We start from the raw sequence: 26,027 nt of genomic DNA, 5'->3' as shown, positions 1-26,027 counted from the left end.
ACTAGAGACATAAGAGAAAAAATTCAAATGAGACTTCTTTATCGTTGCTCGTATAATTAATACGATCCACGATATAACGAGGTCGTAAATTAGAGCATCGAGTAGCAGCACCAACAGACCGTGTCTTAGAGTTTGTAGACTGTATTTGTACATTGTATTCTGTTTTAAATTCATTGGAGTTACATAATTTACATAATGGATTATTTCTTTTTATATAACTCAAATACCTTGTGTATTTGATTGTTCAATCCAACTTGTCTGTAGTCGTAATTACACAATATTCAAATATAAAAATAAATTTTTATTTTAGTATATAAGAAAGCATACAAAAATTTTGTATTAAAAATTTCTTGTTAACAGCTCTAACCAAGATTTCGGAAAGTACAATTACATGCCTATATCCTATCAATTCTCTACTTGTTTCGAAATCTAAAGTTTAATTACTTTGACTTTTACGATCTTGTTATGTCAAAACTCGTATTTCACTATTGACGTGGTATTACTTGAGCGATAAAAATGATTGGGATCTTTTCACGTACAATTTTCAGAATTTCCTTAACTTTACTCACAACTTTAGTTAGGAAAGTTTATCGCGTTAATACACGGCAGATATGACTTCAAACCTTCAAGCACTAGAACTTTCAAAAGCTTCCTCTACGATTATATAATAATAGTTTTATCCGCTTCATCGACAACAATGAATTTAAGCAAGATTCCAGCTTTCAGCTTTTGAACTTTCGCTTGCTAAGAGGAGCTTGTGACGCTCGACGATCCAGGAATTAGAATTTCTGCTCGTATCAAGTTTCTTCATTCGTCTTCAACTTTTATTTTTCTAGAAGTACCGTAGGCTATAGACTCAAACAAAATCAGTCGTTTCTATCTCTTCTTCGTCCTTTTTCTTATTAATTGAACAATTTACATCATTTGCACAAGTACAAAATTTCTTGCAAAACAGCTCATATCAAACGAACCCACCAATTTCAGGGATACCTTTATTTCCTCGACGATGTAACGATAATTGAAAAAAACATCCTCCAGTTCCAGTCCATTAATCTCCCACGGTTTCCCCCTTTTCTTCACAAGTTATCCCCTACTTTAATATCTACATGAAAGACACGTCGGGTGATAGGAAAAATCGTCTGATGGAAAATTTTATTCGCAGATCATGCGTCTTTCTTTTCGATTTTTCTCCTCCTTATGACGTCGTATTTCGAAATGAACGAGAAGGAAAGTCACGAATCGATTCACTTGCCTGAAATAAAATCCCGGGAATCGATCAGAAACGAACACGGTGACAAGGCGAGGAGATAAATGAAATGAAGACGCGCGATGATCCGAATAAATCTCAATAGAAGTTTATTCATGAAACAAATTCGACCTGTATTTCGTGGTAACTTCATCCTCGAAAAAGCTATTACGCAATTAAACCGTCGTTTTTTATTCATAACTCCATTAAACGAGTTTGGGGAAAAAGTCCAGAAAAAATTTTTTGAAAAATGAACCATAACTTTCATATGCTTAAAAAGAATGAAGGTAAAAAAATTGTTATTCACGAAAATTACGCAGATTTATTAAAGGAAATTTAAATTTGAAGAATAATATAAATAACGATGAGGATGATTCGTTCGAAATTGGCTAACAATGTTCCGATAATCGTGAAACAGAAATGAATAAATGTGTATAGAATAGATGATGGCTTTTCTGTTAATATCCTCTTTTTTTGTATTCTCAACAGAGACGATGAGTGAAAACTGTAAACGTCACGCGGATTCGATACTCCGATGAAAGGACACAATGGAACTGAGAGTATGTCTTTATTTTGGGCACAATGGTGAGCGGAAAATCGGATAGTTTATGAGTAAATTGAGACAGAAAAAGGAATATCGTGATTATTATGGAAATACAAATGGAAAAAGTTTGTTACTTTTTGCTAGTTTCTTTTTAATAGCGAATGATTTTTAATTATTTTATTTTTATATTATAAATATGAAAAAGATATTTATATTCATATTACAAATCCGTTTAATTTATTTGTTTTTTTTTTTAAATAACACATAATAACGAATCGTACGGAGAAATAAAAAAGATGATTAATTTTGATATGATGAAAATAAGCACGATATTTAATGTTGATGTTATAAATTGCTTTCTTCTGCTTATTTGCTTCTAGTAACAAATAATATTGCACTTCTGTTTGAAAAAATGAGAAAGATATGTAATATTTACGTTATAAAGATAGATATTTCCGATTGAGCTGTGGGTATTTGTTTAACGATACTCTGCATCGACGTAAAGGATGGAGGAAAAGTTGATTTTACTCGCGCGCTTTTCTATAGAAAAATTTTTTGATTCACGCGAAACGAAACGAATTTGTTATCCGTGATTCTACGGTTTCGCGGTAAAAGGATAGAAATTATTATACTAGTGGGATACTGCATACTCACTTAAAAAGCTTCGCAAATAAAATATCTCAACATTTTTTCGTCGGACACGTTTCATATTTAATTTCGACGAAATTGCAGCTTGTTTATTGAACGATGTACAAGAGCGATTATTTGATGTGTAACCGAGAATCTTCGTAACGTAACGAACACGGATATGAAATTTTAAATACAAAAATTTCACTCGCTCACATTTTCATATAATAAACCAATCGATAACGATTCCTAAATATTATTACTACAGTAGGAATTTAATTATTCGATTATTCATACAAAATAAAGGAAGATAAATATATTTTTTCACGAGGGCCATTCCCTTTTCCGTTAATTGATATTCTATAATTGGTATTCTGATAATCGAGCTTCTGCTGGATTAATTTTGATTGTTATTAAAGGAAACATGGGAAACATTGACCATCATTAATATTCCCATAATGAGTCTCAAATTGTCCTCATGGAGACGACAAATGATTGCTGCATTCTCAGAAAGATGTCCAGCTGGACAAATTGTAAAATACAAATTAAATAAATAAAGAAAGAAATTCTCAGAGTGGCTAACTGGCATAAAAGTGAAAAATAAAACGATTAATGAATCAATAAATATAACTCACATGTTTCACGTTAATTAACAGGCAATATTAGCGATAAAAGTGACAAGTTAATAATCCGTTAATAAGCTAATTAATATAACAACAAAAGGCAAAAGTGCAGCGATTAAACATACTCAACTGATACGAATGCGTAAATAACAGATGAAATATCATTTATATGTATTTTGTACTGTGAAAAGTCAATACAGTAAATATTGATTTTCTAATATTGACGAAATTAAAGATATAGTTAATATAGAAACTGGATGATAAGATATGACATGTGAACGTATGTATCTACACCAGTGACTATTCGAACACTCCTAGAAACTAGGAACCTTTTATGCATATATTATACAAAACATTTTGAAATTTCATTAGCACCATAATAGTCAAACTCGAAGATGATATACTGTTGTGGGTAGCTATCTATATGTTATTTAGTAATTAAGACAGAAAAATTTACCAAATGTCCAGCTGGACAAATTGTAAAGTACAAATTAAATAATAAAAAAAAAGAAAAAAATTAGCATCATAATGCTTAGCTTTATTACATTGGCAAAACTCCGAATGAATCTGGCAATGTATATGGGAGTTATATGTACAAGATATTTATTAGAAGCACACCTTGCAAAGATTTGTTTTTTCTTTTTTCTTTATTTTAAAGTTGCATTCGACTGCCAGAGTTATTAGCGATTATTTGTTGGTTAAAATCATGCAAATGTTATTCTTGTTCTTGCTGAGAGCTACAGTACTCTAAAAATCTATAAACGTCTTGTAATTTCTATACTCTTTCGGACTGGTTTCAAATTTTACCATTATAGTTTATTTTGTTTCTTTTTATTATTTAATTTGTACTTTACAATTTGTCCAGCTGGACATTCGGTAAATTTCCATTATAGTTGTGTTTGGTACTCATTACAGTGCCGAAGAAATCTGAAAAACTCTCGTGTAATGCACGTAACGTATCCATAAAATAATTCTGTGACAGGTGTTTGAATACTCTGGTGAACCACTGTATATGGAAATTCAATCGTCAGGTGGTGGATTTTATTTCTCCTCGAAAAAGATTATGTATTGACGTTCATAAAGATAAGTGGAGTTTTCTTATTACCTGGCAATTTGCCTTTCTGATTTGATAACTTTCGGTCATTTGTTATTGGAGGAGCAACGTCACGAAATCGGCCAAAAGGTTACCAGGTCGAATACGTTTGATACGCGCTTAAATATTCCTCTGCCAATTCAATAAAAGTAAATTTAATCGACGAGCTATATTAATTGAACTGGCTTATTTCTTACGCAATCCATTCTCACCCTGATGGTTTTGTTTTAACAATCGCAATTATCGATACTTTTATTCAGATTTATACTTTCTTCTCTTATTTTTTTCTCTTTCATTGATTCGTTAAACATTAAACAAACGAAGCAAATAAAACGCCGAGCGAACGAACCGTGTCAACTCGATAACCGGATAGAATTTTTACGAAACGTTAGAAGCAATTTACGAAATGTCCAGCTAGACAAATTGTAAAGTACAAATTAAATAATAAAAAAAAAAAAGAAAAAAAGGAGAAAAAACGTTAGAAGGATGATTTATACTAATTGAGCTATTAGTTGAACTTCACACGTTAGCATGCGACGTGAATAATTCTAGCGCATAAATAATTTTCAATTCGTCTTATCTATTTCTATCAGTCCATATTTGTATTGTTAATTATAAACTTTGTTCGGATTTGAGCTTTTCTTTGCGTGTTCATGTACAAGATTGGTTGTCAATATACTGGATTTTAAAACTGCTCCTCTATAATTTCAATTCTTTTTAACTTCATTTTTAATTAAAAATGGGACTAAGGACAGGAGGACATGCGGAAAGTTAATTTTTTTAATTTATATGTAGGCAGAGAGTAACCTTCAATCCTTCCGTGCTCCAGAGTATCAATTTCATGTAAGAAATTTCAAGGAATCAATCGCGAAGCTATTGTAAAAGGTTTGTTCCTTAGAAGTTGTAAATCGTTAAAGTTCAAACGTTATTTCACCAGCGAAAAGTTCGATAGAAGAAAAAGGATTTTAATAAAAAAAGATATATATATATATATAATACTGATAAGTCTTCCTTCATATATATTATAGGAAGACTTATCAGTTTCTTTTTCCTGTTGAAACATGCTATTTCTGTTTTTACGAGCTCTTGTAGCGATTAAAAGTAAAAATAAAAAGTACGTGGGTTGTAACAAATTCAGCGCCATATGAACAAAAATTTGTACGGAGATAAAAAGCGTCGGGTTTCGCGAGAGCTGTTATTGATAAGGCTTGTCATCGAGGACAGTTCATTTAAAATTTTTCTCGTTACCACATCACCACGTATAACAAATTATTCGCGATCAATCGTAATATCTTTTCAGTTAAACAAAAACATGTTAACAATTTTTGTGCTTCTTTCATTTATACTTATTATATTTTATTTTATTAAAAGAAATCTTCAAGCACTTAATTACACGTTACATGTTATAATAAACGTTAAATGTTAACGATGATTTTCACTCACAGAAATGTACCGTCTATCTGCTATCGAGAGAAAATTACTTTTACCAAGTTGTTAGAATATTCGTTTCACCAACGATTTCCGTGTCGATTTAATTAAAATTTCCGGATTCCGCGGTAATTGCGCACTGTGTCAACCCTGCGGTTACATCGATTGTATTCTTTTGCTTACGTCGATGTACGTACATATACAGATATAGGTCGGCTGTAGATCTATGCAAAAATAGACACGGTTACAGATTTTTTTTCAGTAAAGATAGAGAAAATGAAGAAAAGTGAAAAACCTGGTTAAATGTTAACGCTGGTATTACAGACATACAACATAAATTTTAATTTGTAGTGATCATAGCTGGAGAAATTTATTTTCGCTAATATGCTGAAAATCCCGTTTCGATTTCAATAAAAACATTTATACACAAAAACATCTATATATTTTTCACCATCGTAAGAAAAGAAAAAAAACTGCTATTTCTATCTAAAATAAAATATGAGATAACTAGATACAATGGACGTACATAAGTGATCTGACCAATTTTTCTTTGAAGGTACTCTGAAATAGCATAAAAGTCAATGCTCTCACTTCGACTATTGAATATAGTGTCGATATCGGTTGATATAGAGAAAGAGAGAGAAAAGAGCATCGTTCATTTTATTATGCTTTCTTTTCTTGTTTTGCTCTGTCCTTTTACGCGCATCCGTCTTTGTGCGTCAGTTATATAATGCTTCCACCGCGTTTTCTATAATTCCTTATAATTTTACACATTTATTTACTGGTATTTTCCTCTCTGACTTGTAATACAAATTTATTATATATATATTTTTATGTAGAAAATATCGATATACAGTTGAAATTACTGTTTACGTATAAACAAGAATACTCTTAATTTTTTTGTCGGGAAACTTTTATCCTTTCAAGAAAAATAAGATAAATTCAAAATGAAATGGAAACCATCTTAAATGTGTGGGTGTATATGCTATGAACATTTTCTTAATATATTGGTTCATCGCAAATGTCACGGTCATAAACTTTTTATGGAAATCAATATTTTTAACATTTAGTCACGCGTTATGACAGTGCGTGTTAGAATGATGATATCTGAAAGTGCTTAGTTTAAAATAAATAAAATAAATATTTAAATCTGAGAACGTGAGTGTAAAAGTACTACGTTGTCTGTCTTTGTTTCTCATACATACGATAAGTTTCTTTTTTATTACTTAATTTGTACTTTACAATTTGTCCAGCTGGACATACGGTGAATTTTCGATAAATTGAACAAAATTAAAGTTGAAATATCCTTTTGATCAATCTTTGATCTTTTCTTTATTTAATTTGTACTTTACAATTTGTCCTAATGGATATTCGGTAAATTTTTCTAGCTTTATTGCTAATTAACATGTGGGTGGCTATCCCCAGGGAGATACCATCTTTGGATTTGTCTATTTTATTTCTGTAGTGAAGTCTTTCTGTAGTGTAGTGGGTGTTTTCCTTTTAGTCTTCCTTTTATGAGAGTTTTGCTTGTTTCAGCAGCCAACCGGTTTGAATGGTAAATCTTTGATCTGATCAATGGTCAAAGAAGAAATTAACAGATATTAAAAAAAAAAAAAATACAAGGGAAGAATGGCAACACATCCAACCAGTTGGCTTCTAAAACGAACAAACCCCATATAAAAAAAGACTGAAAAGAAAACATCCCACTGACCTCACTAAAGAAATAAAATAGACAAACTCAAAGATGGTATCCCGCTGGGGGTAGCCATCCACATGTTATTTAGCAATAAAGATAGAAAAATTAACCGAATATCCATTAGGATAAATTGTAAAATACAAGTTAAATAAGTAAATAAAAAAAAAGAAACTGATCTAAGTGCCTTAATACCTTTTTTCACAGAGAATACATTGATCTATAGCTTGTCCTGTACAGTGTAGACGTAGTTTAGACATATACCAAACATCATTGGTTACAAAAAAAGAGAACAGAAGAAGGAAAGCAAAATACAAAGGTAGAGAAAAAACAATTTCCCATGGAGAATAGTATTCATTGCCTGACAAAACGACATATGCCATATCCTCAATTCAGGATCTGTCACGCATCTTTCCAAGAATGTGTTATTGAAAAGCCTACTCGAAAGCACATAGTGAGCAGTAGTTGTTTCGCAGCAGGATGTCTGTCTAGAGAACACAGACCAATAGTCCATTGAGTTTACCAAAGACACAATTTGGCCTGGCAAACGTTGTACGTGTCGCGATTGCCTCTTAAGAATATTACGACGAAAGTTTTCCATTTTGTAGCAACTAGCGTGGTGTAATTTAAGCACAGTTGCTTAGTTCACGGTATAGTATTCCATTCTAAGCTCGCCGGGACTCGGAAGTGGTAATATTTCACCGTTGTTGGCACAACGTGACCGTTTTAACGCGACAAAATTTCGACGAGCAAGAGAGTCACCAAAGAGACTTCACGTGGTCAGAATGCGGACTTTAAATGGCTACTTAAGAGGATGTTCGTTCGAACAATTCCAACGCTTCTCGGCTCTATTACCCTCTCTATCTCATCGCTCGTCACTTCCAGCAAGATTATTCCCTCTTTTTTCCTATCTTCAGCAGCTTTATTCGTCCTTTTTTTACGACGATACGTTAATGGTTTGAATTTCCTCGGCTAATTACATTGCTCGATGGAACCGGAGGATCGCGATTAGAATGCATGGCCACGTGTGGACAATGGTTTTTACCACAAGCCAAATTAAAGGATGTGAAATACCTACTTACAAATACATGCTCGTACAATTTTTGTCCTCGTTTCTGTTGCATCCTAATTTACACGCTATAATCGGTTTACTTTATTCCATAATGTTCATTGTATACATACAAAATGTCGTGTAATACGTGGTATAATTAAATGGACTTGATCGACAGGCATGATACCTACTGTTACGTCCAATGACCCTCTACACTAACCCGGCCCCACAATAACCACAATAGTCAATAGTCTTAAGTACCACCATAAATCTTAGCATTTTTATAGTTAAGGTCCTTCAGACCAAACAAGTATCTTTTGTTTCAAGTGCTCCTTAAATTCATTGTCTACGTCGGGAAAATACGGGAAAGTTGGTTTTTTCACGTATGATGCTTCCCACAAGCAACTTCCTCTCGGGGGCGGCTAGAACCTTTCCTTGCCCACCAACCTTTTTCTTATTCAATCAGAAGCAATGACTATTGCCCTCACTTTCCTAGCCAAAATTGTTATCAACAAATCCGATTGTCCCGTGCGTTAGACACATCCATCACTAGCTTTCCTCAGACATAGCATCGTCACTGAACTGCACTTGTTCTCTATCTTTTTTTTTTTTTTGCACGTGGAGAAATCCTCATGGACACTTCGCTACTGCTAATAATCGGCAACAGCAGAGTAGTGTCGGATACTTACCGACTAAAACTCCACGATGACCATCTTACGCGTGTGACAGGAGTGCTTCGGGGACCTCTTACGAATTATCTTTCTATTGCACCCCCCCTCCTGCGTCTTCTTGATCGAGCCAGTCCTAAAAATTCCCCTAACTGTTGAGTTTAGCGCTAGGATTTGAAATTGCCAAGAAATTTGCTGTTGAACTTCACGACCCAGGAAGTGTCGTGGACCACATAACGTCAATTTACATCAGAGACCAGGCCACACACCGCGGACAGGATGGCACCCAGATGTTCGCACATCCTTGGCGCGTACCCTCAATAGTCTTAAGTACCCACCAGGGGTCTTGGAATTTTCATAGTTAAGGTCCTTCGGACCAAGCGAGTATTTCTTGTCTTAGATTCCCTTTTACGTTTATTGTCTACCACCTGTTAGCCTAGAAAGTTGGTTCTCTTCACATCTGGTATGTTCCGTTAGCAACTTTCTAGCGAGGGCGGCTAAAACCCTTCCTGGTCCACCAACCGTCTTACTATCCAAGTAGTGTCGTTGAACACCTACATAAGCTGTTATGCTATTATTGTTTTATTATTGTACTATCGTGGAAAAATCATTAAAGAAAACCCGATGAACCACAGTGCAGGGAAAAAGCAAAGTGCAGACGGGCCAGAAACCACGCGAAATCCCAGTAGGCCATGCGGCCCAGCAATATGACCATGGCCCTTTAGGAAAATAGGTACTTGAAAAAGGATCAACGACAGTTACGAAACACGTGTCCATGGTAGGAATACTAAAACTGATAAAAAAGGATGTTTTGGTGGAGAGAGTTAGTCAGTTGTAATAGATCATTTTTTTTTATTTGGTACACTTTTTACAATCAATTCTCATTGAGAATTATAAGTAAATTACTTTGGCGTGGTATTGCAACTTGGATTATAAGAGTTTATAGTATGTTTGATTCTAGTTGCATCTAATGCTTAAATCTAAAGGGTATTGTCTTGTAGTAAATCATGAGTTGGAGTAGATCATGAGTTAGGAGTTAGTCACGAGTCGTGAGTAGTCAGTTGCGAGTTGTGAGTTGTCACTCAGAAGTTAATTAGTTGTACCAATTTTAATTGTTTTAGTTGTATTACATTACTACATTAAGAAGTAGCTTTAATTAAATAATCATAGCTTCCTGTCTCATCACTGTGAATAAATCTATTAAATAAATAAAGTTACTATATTATATTATATTACATTATGTTACGAATAAAGCGTTCTCATACGAGATTTTGTTTTCTGAGAAAATTCATTCTAAATATATCTCGTAATTTCCTTCCTCAATCTGACGCTAAAGATCTCCTAAAACATTAAAATTTCTTTTCTCGGTTAAAATGAAATGGAGATTGTGACGTAAAAGATTCAAGGATCGCAAGAGAGTACAAATATTCGAGATTAGCGTCTAAAGCCACTTTTTTTTTTTTTAAAAAAGAGGGTGTCGCGTGAAAATATTTTATTCTATGTTCCCCGATTTATCTTTTAATTAGAATTACTTTATTCTTATCGGTTATATCATCGATTCAGGACACCCTATGTTTCAAACGATTCTCTAGAAGGAGAAAACGAGGGGAAATACGTCCCGAATACTTATTTTAAGCTAGTTATGTATACCGATCTGAAACTTCTATAACTACAATTACTACATCAGTAGCTTCTGTCAACTCAAAGGTTTCCGCACTAATTCAACATTAATGACGCTCTGTAACTTTAAACTTCATTACCAATTGAGTTGCCTCAACAAATTTCCACAACGGAATATTACGTTATGAAGCTTTTTCAACGTTAATTTAATCTCAACTGATAATTTTTTTCCGATTAAATTTCCATTTTGTTAATTGCGTCACGTTTACGAGCAACGGAAACCTTTGTCATCCATTGGATTTTGAATTTGATTTGGATTTTTCAGCATGTTGGCGGTCCACCAGAAATTCGCTAATAAAAATCGCCTCACAGGATGACACAATGAAGCGTGGCTTTTCGAATTTTGATCTATTTTCATTGAAAATACGTTGTACGTCGTGGTTTTCGATCTATCTCTGAATTTCGGGAGGAGAACATCACTTTAAGAGATAATATTGTAGGAGTCGGAAGGGGAGATATTTTCCACGTTGGTGCACGTGTATCTTGCTTCCCCTCGGATTGGTCTTTGACCTTTCTTCTCACCATTTCATCCGGCCAACTTTCTCAGATTCCGATGATCTTGCGACGAATCTTGAATAGTACGCACACACATGTACGTATAATGTTTTTTTACATTAATGTTTTAATGTACTTTACAATTTGTCCAGCTGGACATTCGTCAAATTTTTCTAGCTACGTATAATGTATACGCATGTAGTTGGTTAGTTAGAAGAGTGGCGAAACAAATAAAAAAAAATGTAAATCAATTTAAAACAGGAAATTATTAATTTTTCAGCCATTTGACATTGACGGGATTTATTCTCTTTTACAATAGAACGTATTATTTTAGGTCTCGAGGTTTTCTTTTTTTTTTTTTTTAGAGAAGTGAAATTTGATTTATACGCATTGCTTACGATTTATACGCCTATCTTTTGTTAAAAGTTGAAGAATAAATTTATTTCGAAGATTGTAATAAAATAGTACACAGAAAGTGGGTTTAATTTAAATTAAATTAAGTGGTGTACATCAAGAATAGATAGAAGACTAAAAAGGAAACACCCAACAGATCTTACCAAGGACATAACCTAACAAACTCGAAGATGGTACTCCGCTGGGGGGAGCCACCCACATGTTATATTATTACACTACTACAATATAACATTTTACCAAATGTCTTACTGGACAAATTGTAAAATTTAAATAAATAAATAAAAAAAAAAGTGGTGTTGTGTACAGAACGTTTATGTAAATGAACGTCCTGTAAAGAACGAGATTCTTTCTTATCATAGAAAGTTATGCAAATAGACATCGAAATTTTTCTGTTATCTTTACCAACTCATGAAAATTTACGAAAATGTGCCATTTGTCTTTTTTATTTTACTACAAAAATTAGCGCAGATTTGTCCAAAACGTTGTATATTATGATTAATCTTCGTCCATTCCATCAATTCTACCACTCTTTAGTCATTTTTAGTTCGTAAACTATTGCACAAACAAAATCTCACAAATTACATTCACAATGTACTCAGTATCGTAAAAGAAAGTTCAAAATAACGCAACACAACAATCACCTGGAAATAAATCCCAACTTACACGGTTATATCTGATTGCGAGAGATTCCAACTACGTCAACTTTCTTATTAGCACGCTATTAATGGAACTTATCTCGAATCGTCTCGCAGGTATTCAGGGTCACATTGCGTGTATGGCACGCTCCCGATCGCAATTTCTGGGTCACGAGTTACAAACGACGTATTAGGAATTTCGTATTTACCGCTGACGCGTTCCATTTTCATGGATCGATGTAAATCGTTTGATGAAAAGACTCGTGCTGTCTATTTCTTTGCATTAAACTGGGATTCCTCGCGTTAACTCACCCCTCCTTCGTCACGATCACGCGAGTTGCGTGCACGATCCTCGATAATGCCAGCTCGACCCTCGTTTGCCGTTTATTCTGTTTTTCCTTTCTCTCCTTTTTTTTACTCTGCTAACTTCGTACAAGAATCTCATCGTTCATACACGCGAGGGTCTGTCTTCTCTCCTCCTTCTCCTGATATTTTTTCACTCCAGTCTGTTCGTTCGATCGCGATTAATCACGCGCTGTCGTTACGGGACGAATTCAAGGAGTGGCAAATATAGGTTTGACTGGCGACAAAGCGAACAACGAAAAATAGGTATAAAATAGATATAAATGAACGGTGCCTTCATTGCCTATTGCTAAGTATATTGAGGGAAATTCTGGTTTTTTCCGATCCTTCCATTTGTACACTATTAGGCACAGAAATTAATGCGGTGTGTTTTTCTCTCTCTTTTTTAAAACAAATTCACTGTTTATTTATCTATTCGGTTTTTTGAATCAGTCGTATCCACCGTAGATTTTCATACAAATTTTTCAGAATATTATGTAAATAGTGGAATTTCAATAGAAAATTATATTACCTGTCAAGTATCGTAGAAAACACTTTGGATATTTAACGTATGCTTTCATAATATGTACATTCTGCGTGATTCTGCATCTTCAAATGTATTTCTATAAATACATCAAAATCCGCAGTATAGTTGTAACTTATGTAGCGGCACTTGAACGTAGAAGAAGTCAACGCAAAATTCGAATCCGGGAGAGACTCATCTTATTGAGCCTTTAATACCAATGATTGTTTTGGTTTACAAGGTCTAGAGGCAAACGAACTCGGAACAGATTGTTATTGCCGTCTTTTGTAATCTTCAGCCGCAGTTACAAAATAAGGTTAACTTTTTGTGGTAACGTCCGTTGATATAAATGTATGAACGTGATCCCTAAATTATTATGGTTATCCTTTCTGCGATCGGCATAATAGCATCGAGCGAGCGACGATTATTTGGAATATACTATCTCTTGTACTTATACTGATTTTAATACAACTGACTATTACAAATTCATCCACTCGTTTCTTATCAAACAACCTACACATGTAATCCACCTCACTTATTTACACAGTTTTCAACGACAACAACAAGAATTTGTTTTCCGTCCTAATACTTTTATAATAGTGTTCGCTTGTTTTTCTTTCTCTCCATTTTTCTTTTGTTTTATTTAAGCGAATTATATAAATATAGAAGAGATCGTCTTCTGGAGTCAAATTGAATTGGAAGGATCTCTCGCGGGGCTGTTAATGTATTATTAATAGGGTGCTTTTACTTTACGTAGTTCCATCGTGAGTTTAAATTGAAACTCGTGAATAGCTACTTAATGTGTGATTATACGTAAACTACTCAAAGTATCGGGCGAGCTTTCACGGCTTGTCGCATGGATAAGACGATACAGATGATAAAACTTCGTTATACGATACAAGTTGAAAGATAATTGGAGTAACTGCTTATGTAGAGAAGATGAAAATCTGCAGAATTTATTGGTTAAATAGCGTTTACTACACTAATCACGCATTTAAAACGCTATAGTATTATCATTACAGTAGATTTGCATGTTTAATCCTATTTACCTTTTCAAACCAAATTTACTCTATCACTTTCTCAACACATTCATGTTATATTCATCTCAGTTCGTCTCTTAAAGCTTCACCGTTGTTTCCACCCTCATTCACAAACGTAAATCAATAAACCATCCTATAACCCATGATACATGTCGATATTCTCAATCCTAAACGGAAGCACACGACTCAGATGACTACTCGTTGGAGGACAGTCAGGAACGAAAGCGTCGTTCGAGGTGTAAAGGGTCAACCTCGTTCAAAATGGCATTTTAGGCGGTAGGTCTCCCCTAAATTTTCGCCTAAACAAAAGGTCACTTATTCCATGCCCCCTAATCTATAACTTTTATTTTACTTTGTGCTTTACAATTTGTCCGGCAGGACATTTGGCAAATTATAACATTTGACGAGCTTCACAGCGTGAAGATTCGTTTACGATTTGAATAATTAGTTGTGGTAAAACTGCATACCTAAAATAACCTTGGTAGCCGGTCGTAGGCTATATTTTCGTGGTCATTCGAGTTTACACGTGCATAACGAGACTTTGAAATTTCATCAATTTTGCAGAGGCGTGGAATATGTAACGATATGCGATAGGAAGGCGGATGAATTCCAAGCTGGCAACAGTTTACGTCGTCATGCATATTTCAATAGGTCGCACATCTGCCTATTCGATCAGTTTCCATTTCAGAATTTTAAGGGACACCATACGAGCAGATGTGCAATAACTCGCTGCATTCTGCCATTTTCCGTTCGATCGACGTCCCCGTGCCGGCTAATAAAGTGGAACGCTGCTTCGTAACAGGATTTGGCTCGTTCTCACCGAGGCTTCAAGTCCTTGCCGCAAACCATGGCCAATCTGTGGCCCGTGAGACGATTTACAAGCTATTAACGATATTTGAACGAATTTATGAAATCAATTTCTCGAAAACCGAATTCCCTTGAGAACGAAAGATACATTTTTCGTCTACTATTAAATAGTAGAAATTCGTTTCCTCCGATGTTCTTTGTAAAGAAGGGATAACGTAGCAAAGATAGGTTTTGTTTTGTTAAAAATAATGGCAATTCTTAATTATTATTAACATAAATTATTACTCATACTTGTTACAATCGGTTAAATTTCAATTTTGCTCTTATTTTAGCAAATGGAGAAAACGTGGAAAAAATCCATCAATGCCCTAACGGTACAGGGTTATCTTGAAAAGACGATTCTTGTAAATCTTTTTAGCTTTTTCAGACTTTTGACTAAACCGATTTGTCAAGTAAAATCGCCATAGGAAATCGATGGTACAGCCGTTTACTTTGTTAGTCGAGCGGAAAAGGTTGAAGAGTGGCGGTTGAAGGGAGTTTCGTTCTCTCGGGAGAACGTGGAAAGTCTTATTGGAATACTCAAAACCCTGGTCGAGTGTCATTTATCGTTAGAGTACTTGTTGCGCGAAACACTTTGCACGGCGAGACGAAAGGGTGTAATCGAAGGCGGTGGAACGTCGTGGAAGATCGATAGGAAGGTGTCACTGGAGCGTATGGACCGCTGTTCTCGCTTTAGGAAATATTTGTTCGATGTTGATAACGCGAATCGATTGAATTTGAAAGGAAACTTTTCTAGCTGATAAAAACTTCTCTCAACCTTTCTGCAGCTTTTTAAATTAATTTAATTGTTTTATAAAGTATTTCGACACTTGTTAAGTAATGGTTCACGGTTAATGTGCGCTAAATATATGTTTATAACAGCAAAATTATTTGGAACGGTTCTCTTTATTACAGTGTATCTGAAGTATTATATTATTTTTGTAATTTAAATATTAGTTAAATATTTGTTAAAAATGATTTATCGACATAAACGTATCGATGTGAATTTTGCGTTGAATGGTAATACAAATAAAATAAAATAAAATGACATTGGATATCGGTTTCAAATGTAAATTATTATTTCGTCACCTAGTGCTTCAATTTGTTTTGTCATACACATGGCAGCAGCAGTGGATAATATTCTGTTTACCGATATTGCATTTTTCAACGAGTCTCTGCGTTTCGTAAATTGTACAATATGAAATTCTCTTCGAAAATGATGCAACATGAAATTGTTATTTGAAAAAGAATGCAAGAGAAACGCAATATTCTGAGTGATATTACGTTCTAATGGATTAGAATTCTAATGCTTGTTTATCCAAAATGTACAGAAAAATTGATGAAAAGTGCAGTTACCTACATGAAAAGATATGATCGTGATTATAATTCTTTTAGATGTTCTTTGCCTAATTTAATTGTAACTTTTAAATTCCTCGGAACACATAAAGTTATGCTGTGGAAGAATTTTTCTATTCAAATAAAAAGCAGAAATTCATTTATATTTAATATTATTCTATATTAATTATAATTCTATTTAATTCAAATTCAAATTTATTTAATTTAATTAATTTTAATTTTAATTTAATTAAAATTCTATATTAATTATAAATGTAAATATTTATACTTATTATACTATATTTAATATTGAACGCATGTTGATATTACTATAAAAAAACATTTCTGTTTCTTCAAAATCCCATGCTCGCATACCAATTTACACTGATTGTGGGTCAACAAAAATCTATTTCTCTTCCTATTTCTTCCTATTTTATTTGACCTCATAATATCCCAGTCCACGGATAGCAGCTACTGGAGAAGGGAATCGTAATTATTGTCTGCAGAAAACATCAAAAAATTTGTCCACGTTCTGTTCGAAACGAGTCTCTATCCCATGGTTTATTTCTAAACTTTCCCTCAGTTTCCGAACAAACAGATGAAAGCCTAATGCTGGGAAATTCGTACGAAGGAAACGTAGCTGGCAGTAGTTTCGAAATTATATCCTGTATACTCGCAAACTCGGATTCCTCGTTATGTGTGGTGGTTACTATGTAGCGTAGCTTCACTTTCGTTCCTCTGGTTTCCGCTCGCTGGCTTACCGCGGGGTGAAAAGAAGCTTCAATGAGAAAACTTTCAACGAGCAACGTTATCGTGCTCTTATTTGTCTTCCCTATTCGCCGATTATAATTGTTTTCGACAAATTCGAAATGACTCGATGTTTGTAACATGTGGAATAGCATAATCGACGAAATATGATTTTGAGAAGATTTTAATGGTTGGAGAATGCAGTACGGTGGCACATGGGCTTGTGTGTGTGTATGTGCAGGAACGAACGTATTTATGTAATTGCTTCTAGAACCTTGTTATAGCATCTGTTCGTTCTAGCATATGTTGAAACATGCATGTATATACATATTACATATTCAGGGATAATCCATTGCAGGATTATGTTCTAATGCGAAGTCAGTATCGAATACAACAATTTAATCATTTGCGTCGTGTATTATATCATTTTGTTTTCAATTTTGTTTGTCTTTTTCAGACTTCAGATCAAGTGATATACAGTCAGTCATGAAAGTTCTCGTACAACTTATAATAATGATAATAAAAATCATAAACAATATACGTGACAGGCAGAAACAATATTTTCCTAGCTATCCCGATTGATTGTATCCCTCAGCGTCTGTTTTATAGCATATGTTTTCGTTGTAACATACAGATTTTATCGATAAACACTGTCCATTATATATTATTGTATATGTATATTAATATACATAGTTCATTCTAGTCCATTATTTATACCGATTAACAAATTAATTGAACTTATTCAACATGTATCAACTTATACAACATGTACATCATTCATTATACAATATACAGTACATATTTGAAATTTAGGAACTTTTTTTTTATTTGGAAGATTTATCGTATGTTTGATTCTAGTTGAATCTAATGTTTAAATCTAGAAATTTAAGAATGACATAAAATTTTTCTGGATATTTGTTGTGCATTTTTTTTGTAACTATTACTATCACTAGAATGTTAACAGAAGATATTAACTTTTCTTTAACAATTTAGGCATCTTCAAAATACGAAGTGAACTATATTTAAATGAATTTAATAATGGAATTAAATTTTGCAAAAGTAACGATATTTATTATTTTAGTATGAATTTCTCTAATTCATGGATTCTTAATCCTTTTTGTGAACCAAAGGACGCTTGTATTATCTAATAAATTATTCATCAGTAACATTAATATATCGAATAAACAGCATCACAGGATAAGGATATAGAAATATGTAACAGCGATTGTTACTCCAGACGTTATGAAAGAAACGACTTCTTTATATTTTCATATTTTTAAGATAAATTAACTTCCAACGGGAAAAATTAGCTTCAGATTGCTAAGAACTTCGTGCATTACAATATTATAGATGGTCCATTAAAATGGAAACGTTCGCTGCGTTTAAATCTCTGTTTTCTCATTCTCTGGCTGAAAACACAAAAGATATTTATACTGTGCGAGAAGCATTAACGAGCTTTCGTCAATAGAATCGCAAAACGAGGCGAACGCATCATTCGTTTCTGCTTCGAGCACTTTGCGTATACATCTTATTAACACAGTCAATTTTATGGAAATCGAATTCCTTTAATTCACATCGACCAAGAAAATCTCCGATGCGAACGCATCTGTGTAATTTCGCGAAACTGTGAATTTTATCGTTCTATCCTATCTTATCAAAAAACTAGCTTGAAGCAGACTCTTAATAGAGAATCGTAAAAAAACGTTTAATATTAACCTAACGTTGGAATCTAAAAAATTTCATGCTATGTAGAATTCTTTTGACCATTATTTTAAACATATGCAGTCTTTTTGACTTCATGTATTTTTAATGAAAAGAAAAAATAAGAAATTGCTACCATCGCTGCTGAAAGAAAGTCAAAGCGGTGGACGAGTATCGAAAAATGGAAGAGAAGTCTTTTTCAGGCGCGACTCTTTTCACTGTTCGCTCGTTCGTATGAAAATCTCGATTTTCCAATTCCACGAAAGGAACGGCGTTACTTTGCGAGGAAAATGTTGAATACGAAAACGAAAGGCGATTAATGTCGCGTGACTTCACAGCTTTTCGCGGATTTTCTCGTAAATCCGGCGTTTAAGATTCCGTTTATCTTTGACAAATTGATCTCTTTGAGACTCATAATTTTATTGCATCTTTTAAAAGTGACCTATATTAGTGCGCGTTATTTTATTTAAGCAAACAGTCGGACAGAATTCCGTAAAAATGGAGTAATATTTTATGGTATAAGAATCGAAATGGCTGAAAGTAGAGTAAATAATTGCTAACACGATGGCGAGACGGGAACATTAGCGAGAGACAAATTTAATAAGTACTTTATGTTTCTATAAAACATTCAAACCCGACCATCTAATTATAAGCTCAATCGTTAAATGAAATCGTTATCACGGATTCTTTCAACGTAATTAATTTACATTAACTCACTTCATTTATTTAATTGATCGATTCTTATCACAAATGGTCTACAGGATTTTTAATTCCGAAAATTTCGATTTTTAGAAATTAACAATTCGCGTAAATTTACATATTTACCACTATGCAAGTTCCCAAAATATTGGATCGCCCGCAAAATTCGTTCCGATTTACATTTCGATTCGCTATACATTTATTGAATAATATAGGTGCCATTTTGTCCCACAACCTTTCTCCATCTTTCACGCAACTTAAATATTCCATCCTTCCAGAATCTCTCAGGCTTCTGATGAAAAACTTTTCAATATAATCTTTCGTCTCCTTAAAAATTCCTTAAAAATCGGGACAAACTTTCCGGGCAACCCAATATATAAAGCCTAAGTATCGATAAATCTTGTATATCTTCAATAGAAGATTTAAGTAAATTTGCATAATTTGTAAAATGCATAAGGTTCCATTATCGATAAATATCGTAAGCTTCAAATAAAAAATTCCAATGGTAATTTAATTTTACACGAATTTTTACCGTATTTTCACTGGTTTTCTCATTAATTAAGAAACTTTTGAACGTTAATAATAACGACTCACAACACACGATTCTTTACATGCACGTAGACGACTGAACATTTTTATCCACTTTCTGCGCGAGTATAGTACATTAAATATCGAGACTGCTGAAACAAGGAACTAAACGATTGAAGTAGACAGTACCGTGAGTTGTCTCGGTATAAAGGTTGAAACCGGCTAATGGTCGATAATGGAACTGCTTGAATGGTGGTATAACCAAATTATACTGTCGACTAGCTGCTCGTGATCTGGAAAACAATATTCACAAGGGGAACGCATCATTATATATATAATTCAATGAAATCTGTTCTCGTTCCGACTCGTTGTTCTTCATTCGGCTCCCTATATCACGCATGTCTCACTCACAGTCTGTCAAACAATCGTCCTACGTGATTGACTGTCTTCTATAAAATCTGATTCTGTATCAAGCTTTCCAGAAACTATACACATTTATACTCGTAAGTATTTTTTTTCAGATTTGTACGTTTATTTTATATTTTGTATCTTATTTAGTGATGCATAGTTTCGTTTGAACTTTTGTAATCTCATGGTTCGATTTGGACCAATGTGATCCAATGTGCAAAAATTTGGATTAATACGAACCGATTATTTAACGCCAGCTTGTAATAAAAAATGTTTCTGTTTAAGTAAACGGATGATGTTAGATTTTTATTTTCTATAGAAATTTTAATAATTGCAAAACGTCGTTCGAGATGAGTAATTATCCTACGATTACTCTGTAATTACACAATTACGTTTATTTACGTTCGTAAGTTTTTTCTATAAAATTTCTTTCCAAAGTATAAAATTAGCCGAATAGATTTAAACTGTATTATTTAAAATATAATGCTAGATATATTTGTTTCGTGACCAAAAGTTTGAACAAAAACTGTTTGAACGAATGCCGACACGAGTTGTGTACATAATAATGTTTTCAATTGACAGGATTTATCGCGAACGTGTCTTACTCGCTTCGTTCAGCGAGGAGACATTAGCGGATTAGCCGGCATTTGCATTACCTTGAGCCGTCAGTTGTAATTTTCACTAGTAGCACTTATCATACCGTAGATCGAGCGTGTTTGTACTATGTTATTCACGTGCTCCTCATCCCTGTCCTGACAACCTTAAAACTTGTTAGTCCTACGCTTTGACAAACCGTTATTAGCGGCTCTATTTCTAATTCCATTAGTTTGAAACGCTAACGATGATACTTCACGATGATTTAAAATTGAAACGTTATCAAAGATTTACAAATATTGTACACGTGATGCGACAATTTGTATGTACATACGGTTAATACGACATGATTACGCGAACTAATGCCTACGAATTAGAACTAGAATTTTTTTTATTTAAATCACAATTTGAACTTTATAACGTAAATTTGGATTTTCCAATTTAGAGTTGGAAGTAAATTTTAAGAGTAAACATAGAATATTCTGAATTGAATTGAATTTTTGAACTGTATTTATAAGATGAACGATCTCTGAGAAGAGGAAAAGCAGTCAGAGTACAAGAAGTACCTGCTCCTTTCCTCGAACCTGAACCTCCAGGGGTTTGCAACCAACAAATTCATAGAAATTTCGTGATCTTTTTCTATATTTTGCTATTTAAACTTTGATTCGTATTTCCCAAACTTGATATCACAACTCGATATGCGATTAAGTTTTTACGTTATTCTATCGAGAATTCCAAGTGGTACACGACGTTCCGTATCCTATTTCATTATACTGTTCGAACGTAACGATCCGGATTAAAATGCAATATTCCATGTTAATCGGAAGTGAATCGTTACTATATTCGTTTCTACAACAACTGATGTATTATTCAATATATCTCCGTGGTAACGAGCATCGCTAATTGACATATTTGGCGGTGAATCGAGAACTTTACCACACAACCGATGACCTTTCGTGTCCTGATGTAACGACCTTGACCAAACCGATACCTAGTTTATGAATCGATACGACGTCGTGGTAAGAACGTGATAACAGTTGTAAAACACGTTTTGACTTCTGTATGAAATTCTCTTCAGATGTCATAATACAGTAGCACGTTGATTATACGCGCTAATCATGATACGCATTGTTCAGATGTAATCGAATCATTTTATTTTCATATGAGAGAAGATCATTTATCTTGGATGTTTTATAAATATTAAACAGGAGCGGAAACTTCCGAATAAGAATGTAATAATTTCTTTCACTTCCTATTCTTATTTAGTAATCATTCTTACAAGGTACGATCCCTAAATTTTCTATTAAACAATGCGCCGATGATCGGTCGTTTTGTCAATCGGTATTCTGGTATAATCGAGTTTCTACCGTACTTTATATTTGAAATTAATACGATTCTAAGAATCTCTTATAAAGAATTCTTATAAAGATTCTCAATCGAAGAAGACCAGCATATCCAATATCGTTTCATACGCGCAAACATCGTTGATTGATGATAACAGCGTAAGCACATGTTGCTCCTGTATCCTGTAGAAACAATACGAGCAAAACGGAATCGCAATTTCAACATCAAGCAAAGCGTCGAATAATTACCATTAGCCTCGAAATTAGTTTCAAAAATTTGATGCGCATTTGCGCACATCGTTCGGTAATATCATACGCGATTCGGTTTCGACTTTCCCACTAAAATTACCATCCTGTACAGATATAACATTAGCCATTTACGATAAGTAAATCGTTATTGTTCATGTTCGAAACCGGCCCGATTGGTAGCCATATGAAATTAACCCGTTTTAATTCGGTTATTTCGATGAATTGATCTATATGTGGCCGTTGCAGATGTTTGAGATGCATCCACCATCATGATGCCGTGGATTGTTAAACAAAGGTTCGACACCTGAGTAACAACGATCGCCGAGATCCGCTTCCACTTCTCGGAGCTAACCATCTTCGAGGACGAATAAATCACGCGTGGGAAGAGGAATGGTCCCTTGGGCCTTCGGCGTGCCTCTCGTCTTCGTTTCTGCTCTGGGTCTTATTCTCAATGGTTTTGTGCTACTCGTGGTTCTTGGACTGGGCAAACAGGTAAATAGTTGTTCTGACTGATGGATAATTCGTCGATACGTGATTGACAGCGTGTATCACGAGATTATATTTTTATTATTATTAATTGGTTCGATGTACTATGTCAACTGTAAATTTTAATTCTTTTTGAAGAAAGAAATTGACTAGATAAACAATATTTCCTTGGTTCAAATGATAAACGATCTTTAAATTAATTACCAAAATCTATTGAAATCTATTGTGAATTAGTATTTATAGGCTTTTCAAACTCGACTTTCCGAGAAAGAGAAAATTCGTGTAGATATTAGCAAAATTGTATTTTATGCTGTCGATTTATTCGTGTATAACAAAAATTATTGGAGAAACATAGGAGAATAATTAAATTAGCTAGGTTGCATCGTTTAAGGAATCGAAGAATTTAAATTTGTATAGTATTTCCAACTGGGAATATTCTTAACGGGTGAAAGGATGGTTGTTTGCAGACAATAGATCACTGACACTGCAGGAATTATTCAGGCTATCAGTCTTCTTCGATGCCCGTGTTATCGGCGACAGGAGACATACAATGAAGTTTGATAGCGTATGAAAAGCTGGACGATAAATCGATGAAAAGTCATTAGCTTTCAGACTTAATAAATATTGGAATCATGTTTAGGTAAAGAGTCGATGAATTTCTGATTGAATTAGAAAAGTGTCTAGATCCTTAATGAATTGGCAACTTCCGAATAGAATCGAAGCAATTATGGGTATCGGTTGGGAATACATGTTGAGTTGTTAAACTGATTGCGCGCTATCTACTATGTTTGAATGCATCTTGATCCAGTTAGGAGTCACTATTGTTATAGACCCCTCGCAAACGTTCGTGCGAATAAGCGTTTAATTAATTTTGCCAAAGAGCCAAGACATTGCGGAATCTGCTACTTGTTTCGGTAAACTTTTCGTGATCCTAGTAATTAAGAATCCTTAAATCTAATAATAATTAAAAATTCATTACGGATGTCTGATTAAAATTTGTCAAGTTACCCTTTATAAAAGAACCATTAGTATTAAAGTATGATCTAACATCAGAAAATTTGTTGCAATTTAGGATACATTCACACATAACTTATATTTGTCCAAGAAATATGATTTAATTTTGTATGATCTGTTTTAATTTGTATCACTAAAAAATATATAAAACGTCAAGTAGCAATCGTTAGATACAAAATTACGGAAGAAAATTAGTTTAAAATCCTGATCTCGACCAGCGAATATTGTCATCGTGTGGTAAAACTTATTATTTCAAAATTATGAAAGGATATAAAACGGTTGTAGGCTTCATGTCCTTGCAGATTTTTCTAAGATCTTTTTTTATATTATAAAATTCCTTTCGTACATTGTAGAAATTAATACGGAGTTGAGAGGTTTCGACAGAGAGATCTTGCGCGAGTTTCGAGCTACGCGAGATGGTAGCTAATCCCGTCTTTTAAAGCAGTTTCCTTTTGGGTAGAGAAAGAGAGCCACTCCTTTCGCAAGTATGACATATTTCTCAATGAAGGAATGAAATCCGCGGAAGGAAAGTGGCCACGCTGGAAATAGCCTTGTGCTTTTACGCGATCCATTTCAGTGGGTGCCACTGGCTGACCATGGCAGTTTGAACAACACAAGGTTGCGCAGTGGTTAGAAAAGATCGCATGCTTTTCGATATAATATCGAAGGTGGACACGTCGAATGGCAGCCAGCGAACTAGGTCGCATAAAATGCGCTCCTTTGCTTTGTGAGGCTCCTTGTCAGACTTGCTATATTGTTTTCCGCAAATACATCCGGTATATGGCAAATAAAATACCTTTGCTATTGGAAAGTATATCTTCGATCGACTACGAGTTTAATAAAGGGATTAGATAAAAGTTCGTTGCTTATGAAATTATAATTTCACTGATGTTTGATGTAGAAATATCAATGTAAAAGGGTATTGGATTTTCGACACATTCGAACATTCTTTCCGCATTCTATATTCTGGAAAATTCTTCCTATATTAAATATTCTAATATATTCGATATGATTTTCTCTTTTTCAATGTTATGTATTCTCTATTCTATATTTTATGTTTTATATGCTAAAAATAAGATAAAATAATGTTTACAGGCACTTCTATATATCGATAACACTCTCTTGACTAACTTTTATATTCGACTTTTACGATTAATATTTTCTTATTCAATTAAGAAAGTTTAATAGCTGATAGATTGTTTAATACATAAATACCAAAATAAAACCAACGATGTGTAAATTTATCTTTTATCCATTCGTAGTTGTTTTGTACAGTAGGGTGTAAAGAAGTCGACGAGAAGTAACGTTTAAGAACGAGGCAGAAGGATCGCGTGCAAACAGCGAGAAGTTTAAATTACAAGATCCCAGCTGGAAATTAAGATTGCACGGTGTACAGGAACTTTTGATCGCCATAGGAAAGTTTATTTAACAAGTTAACCGATGTCCGCAGACGCAGCAGCAACAAACCGCCAATACTTTGTTGCTGATACACTTGGGTGCAGTGGAGGCGGCTGTGTGCCTGATATTACTGATCTTTACTACTGGTTCCTGGCCAATCGCCGGCACCTGGTGTGTTTTACACGGTTTTCTTTTGACTCTTTTACATCCAGTCGCCCTTTGGACTGTCACTGGATTGAACTGTGACAGGTAAGCCTTTTACATACTCTTTTTCTCCTTTCAAAATGTTCTATCTTTATTAAACTCGTATTCGAAATCGAATTCTTTTATCGTCGAATTTGTTGATGAATTTCTGATACACTGACTCATATCCGGTTTATATGTAGTAGAAATTTCACACAAACATTTTCGATAAAGTTTCCAAAGCTGTTCTATATTTATAGTACTTCAAAGTACGAAAATGATATTTTTCAATCCCATATTGTGGAAAAATATTATCTTTCATTTGTCCAGTTTGGTCATTTGTGCCAAATTTTAATTTCATTTAGCCGTGTTAGAGACACAATAAGATGTTATG

At 34.0% G+C, this 26,027-nt stretch overlaps 1 protein-coding gene and 1 long non-coding RNA gene across 4 annotated transcripts in view; one reads left to right on the top strand and one right to left on the bottom strand.

Annotated features, from left to right (window-relative positions):
* Positions 1-26,027, bottom strand: part of LOC138180000 (uncharacterized) — a 71,350-nt gene that overhangs the window by 21,185 nt on the left and 24,138 nt on the right. The window lies entirely within an intron of this gene.
* Positions 1-26,027, top strand: part of LOC138179973 (beta-3 adrenergic receptor) — a 76,566-nt gene that overhangs the window by 37,624 nt on the left and 12,915 nt on the right. Inside the window, exons 2-4 of one of the 3 annotated variants that reach the window (XM_069113288.1) lie at positions 1,736-1,831; positions 22,799-23,044; positions 25,503-25,699. In XM_069113288.1, the coding sequence (XP_068969389.1) occupies positions 22,943-23,044; positions 25,503-25,699 (299 nt within the window). In that variant the 5' untranslated portion in view covers positions 1,736-1,831; positions 22,799-22,942. Of the gene's footprint in view, positions 1-1,735; positions 1,832-20,331; positions 20,462-22,798; positions 23,045-25,502; positions 25,700-26,027 lie in introns of those variants that run through there. The other 2 variants (XM_069113287.1, XM_069113290.1) reach the window with 2 other exon arrangements.

The sequence above is a fragment of the Bombus flavifrons genome, chromosome 5, assembly GCF_040668555.2.
Source record: "Bombus flavifrons isolate JBK064 chromosome 5, iyBomFlav1_principal, whole genome shotgun sequence".
Lineage (NCBI taxonomy): Eukaryota > Metazoa > Arthropoda > Insecta > Hymenoptera > Apidae > Bombus > Bombus flavifrons.
Note: the sequence above shows the minus strand (reverse complement) of the source record. Positions and strands in the feature narration are given on the sequence as shown.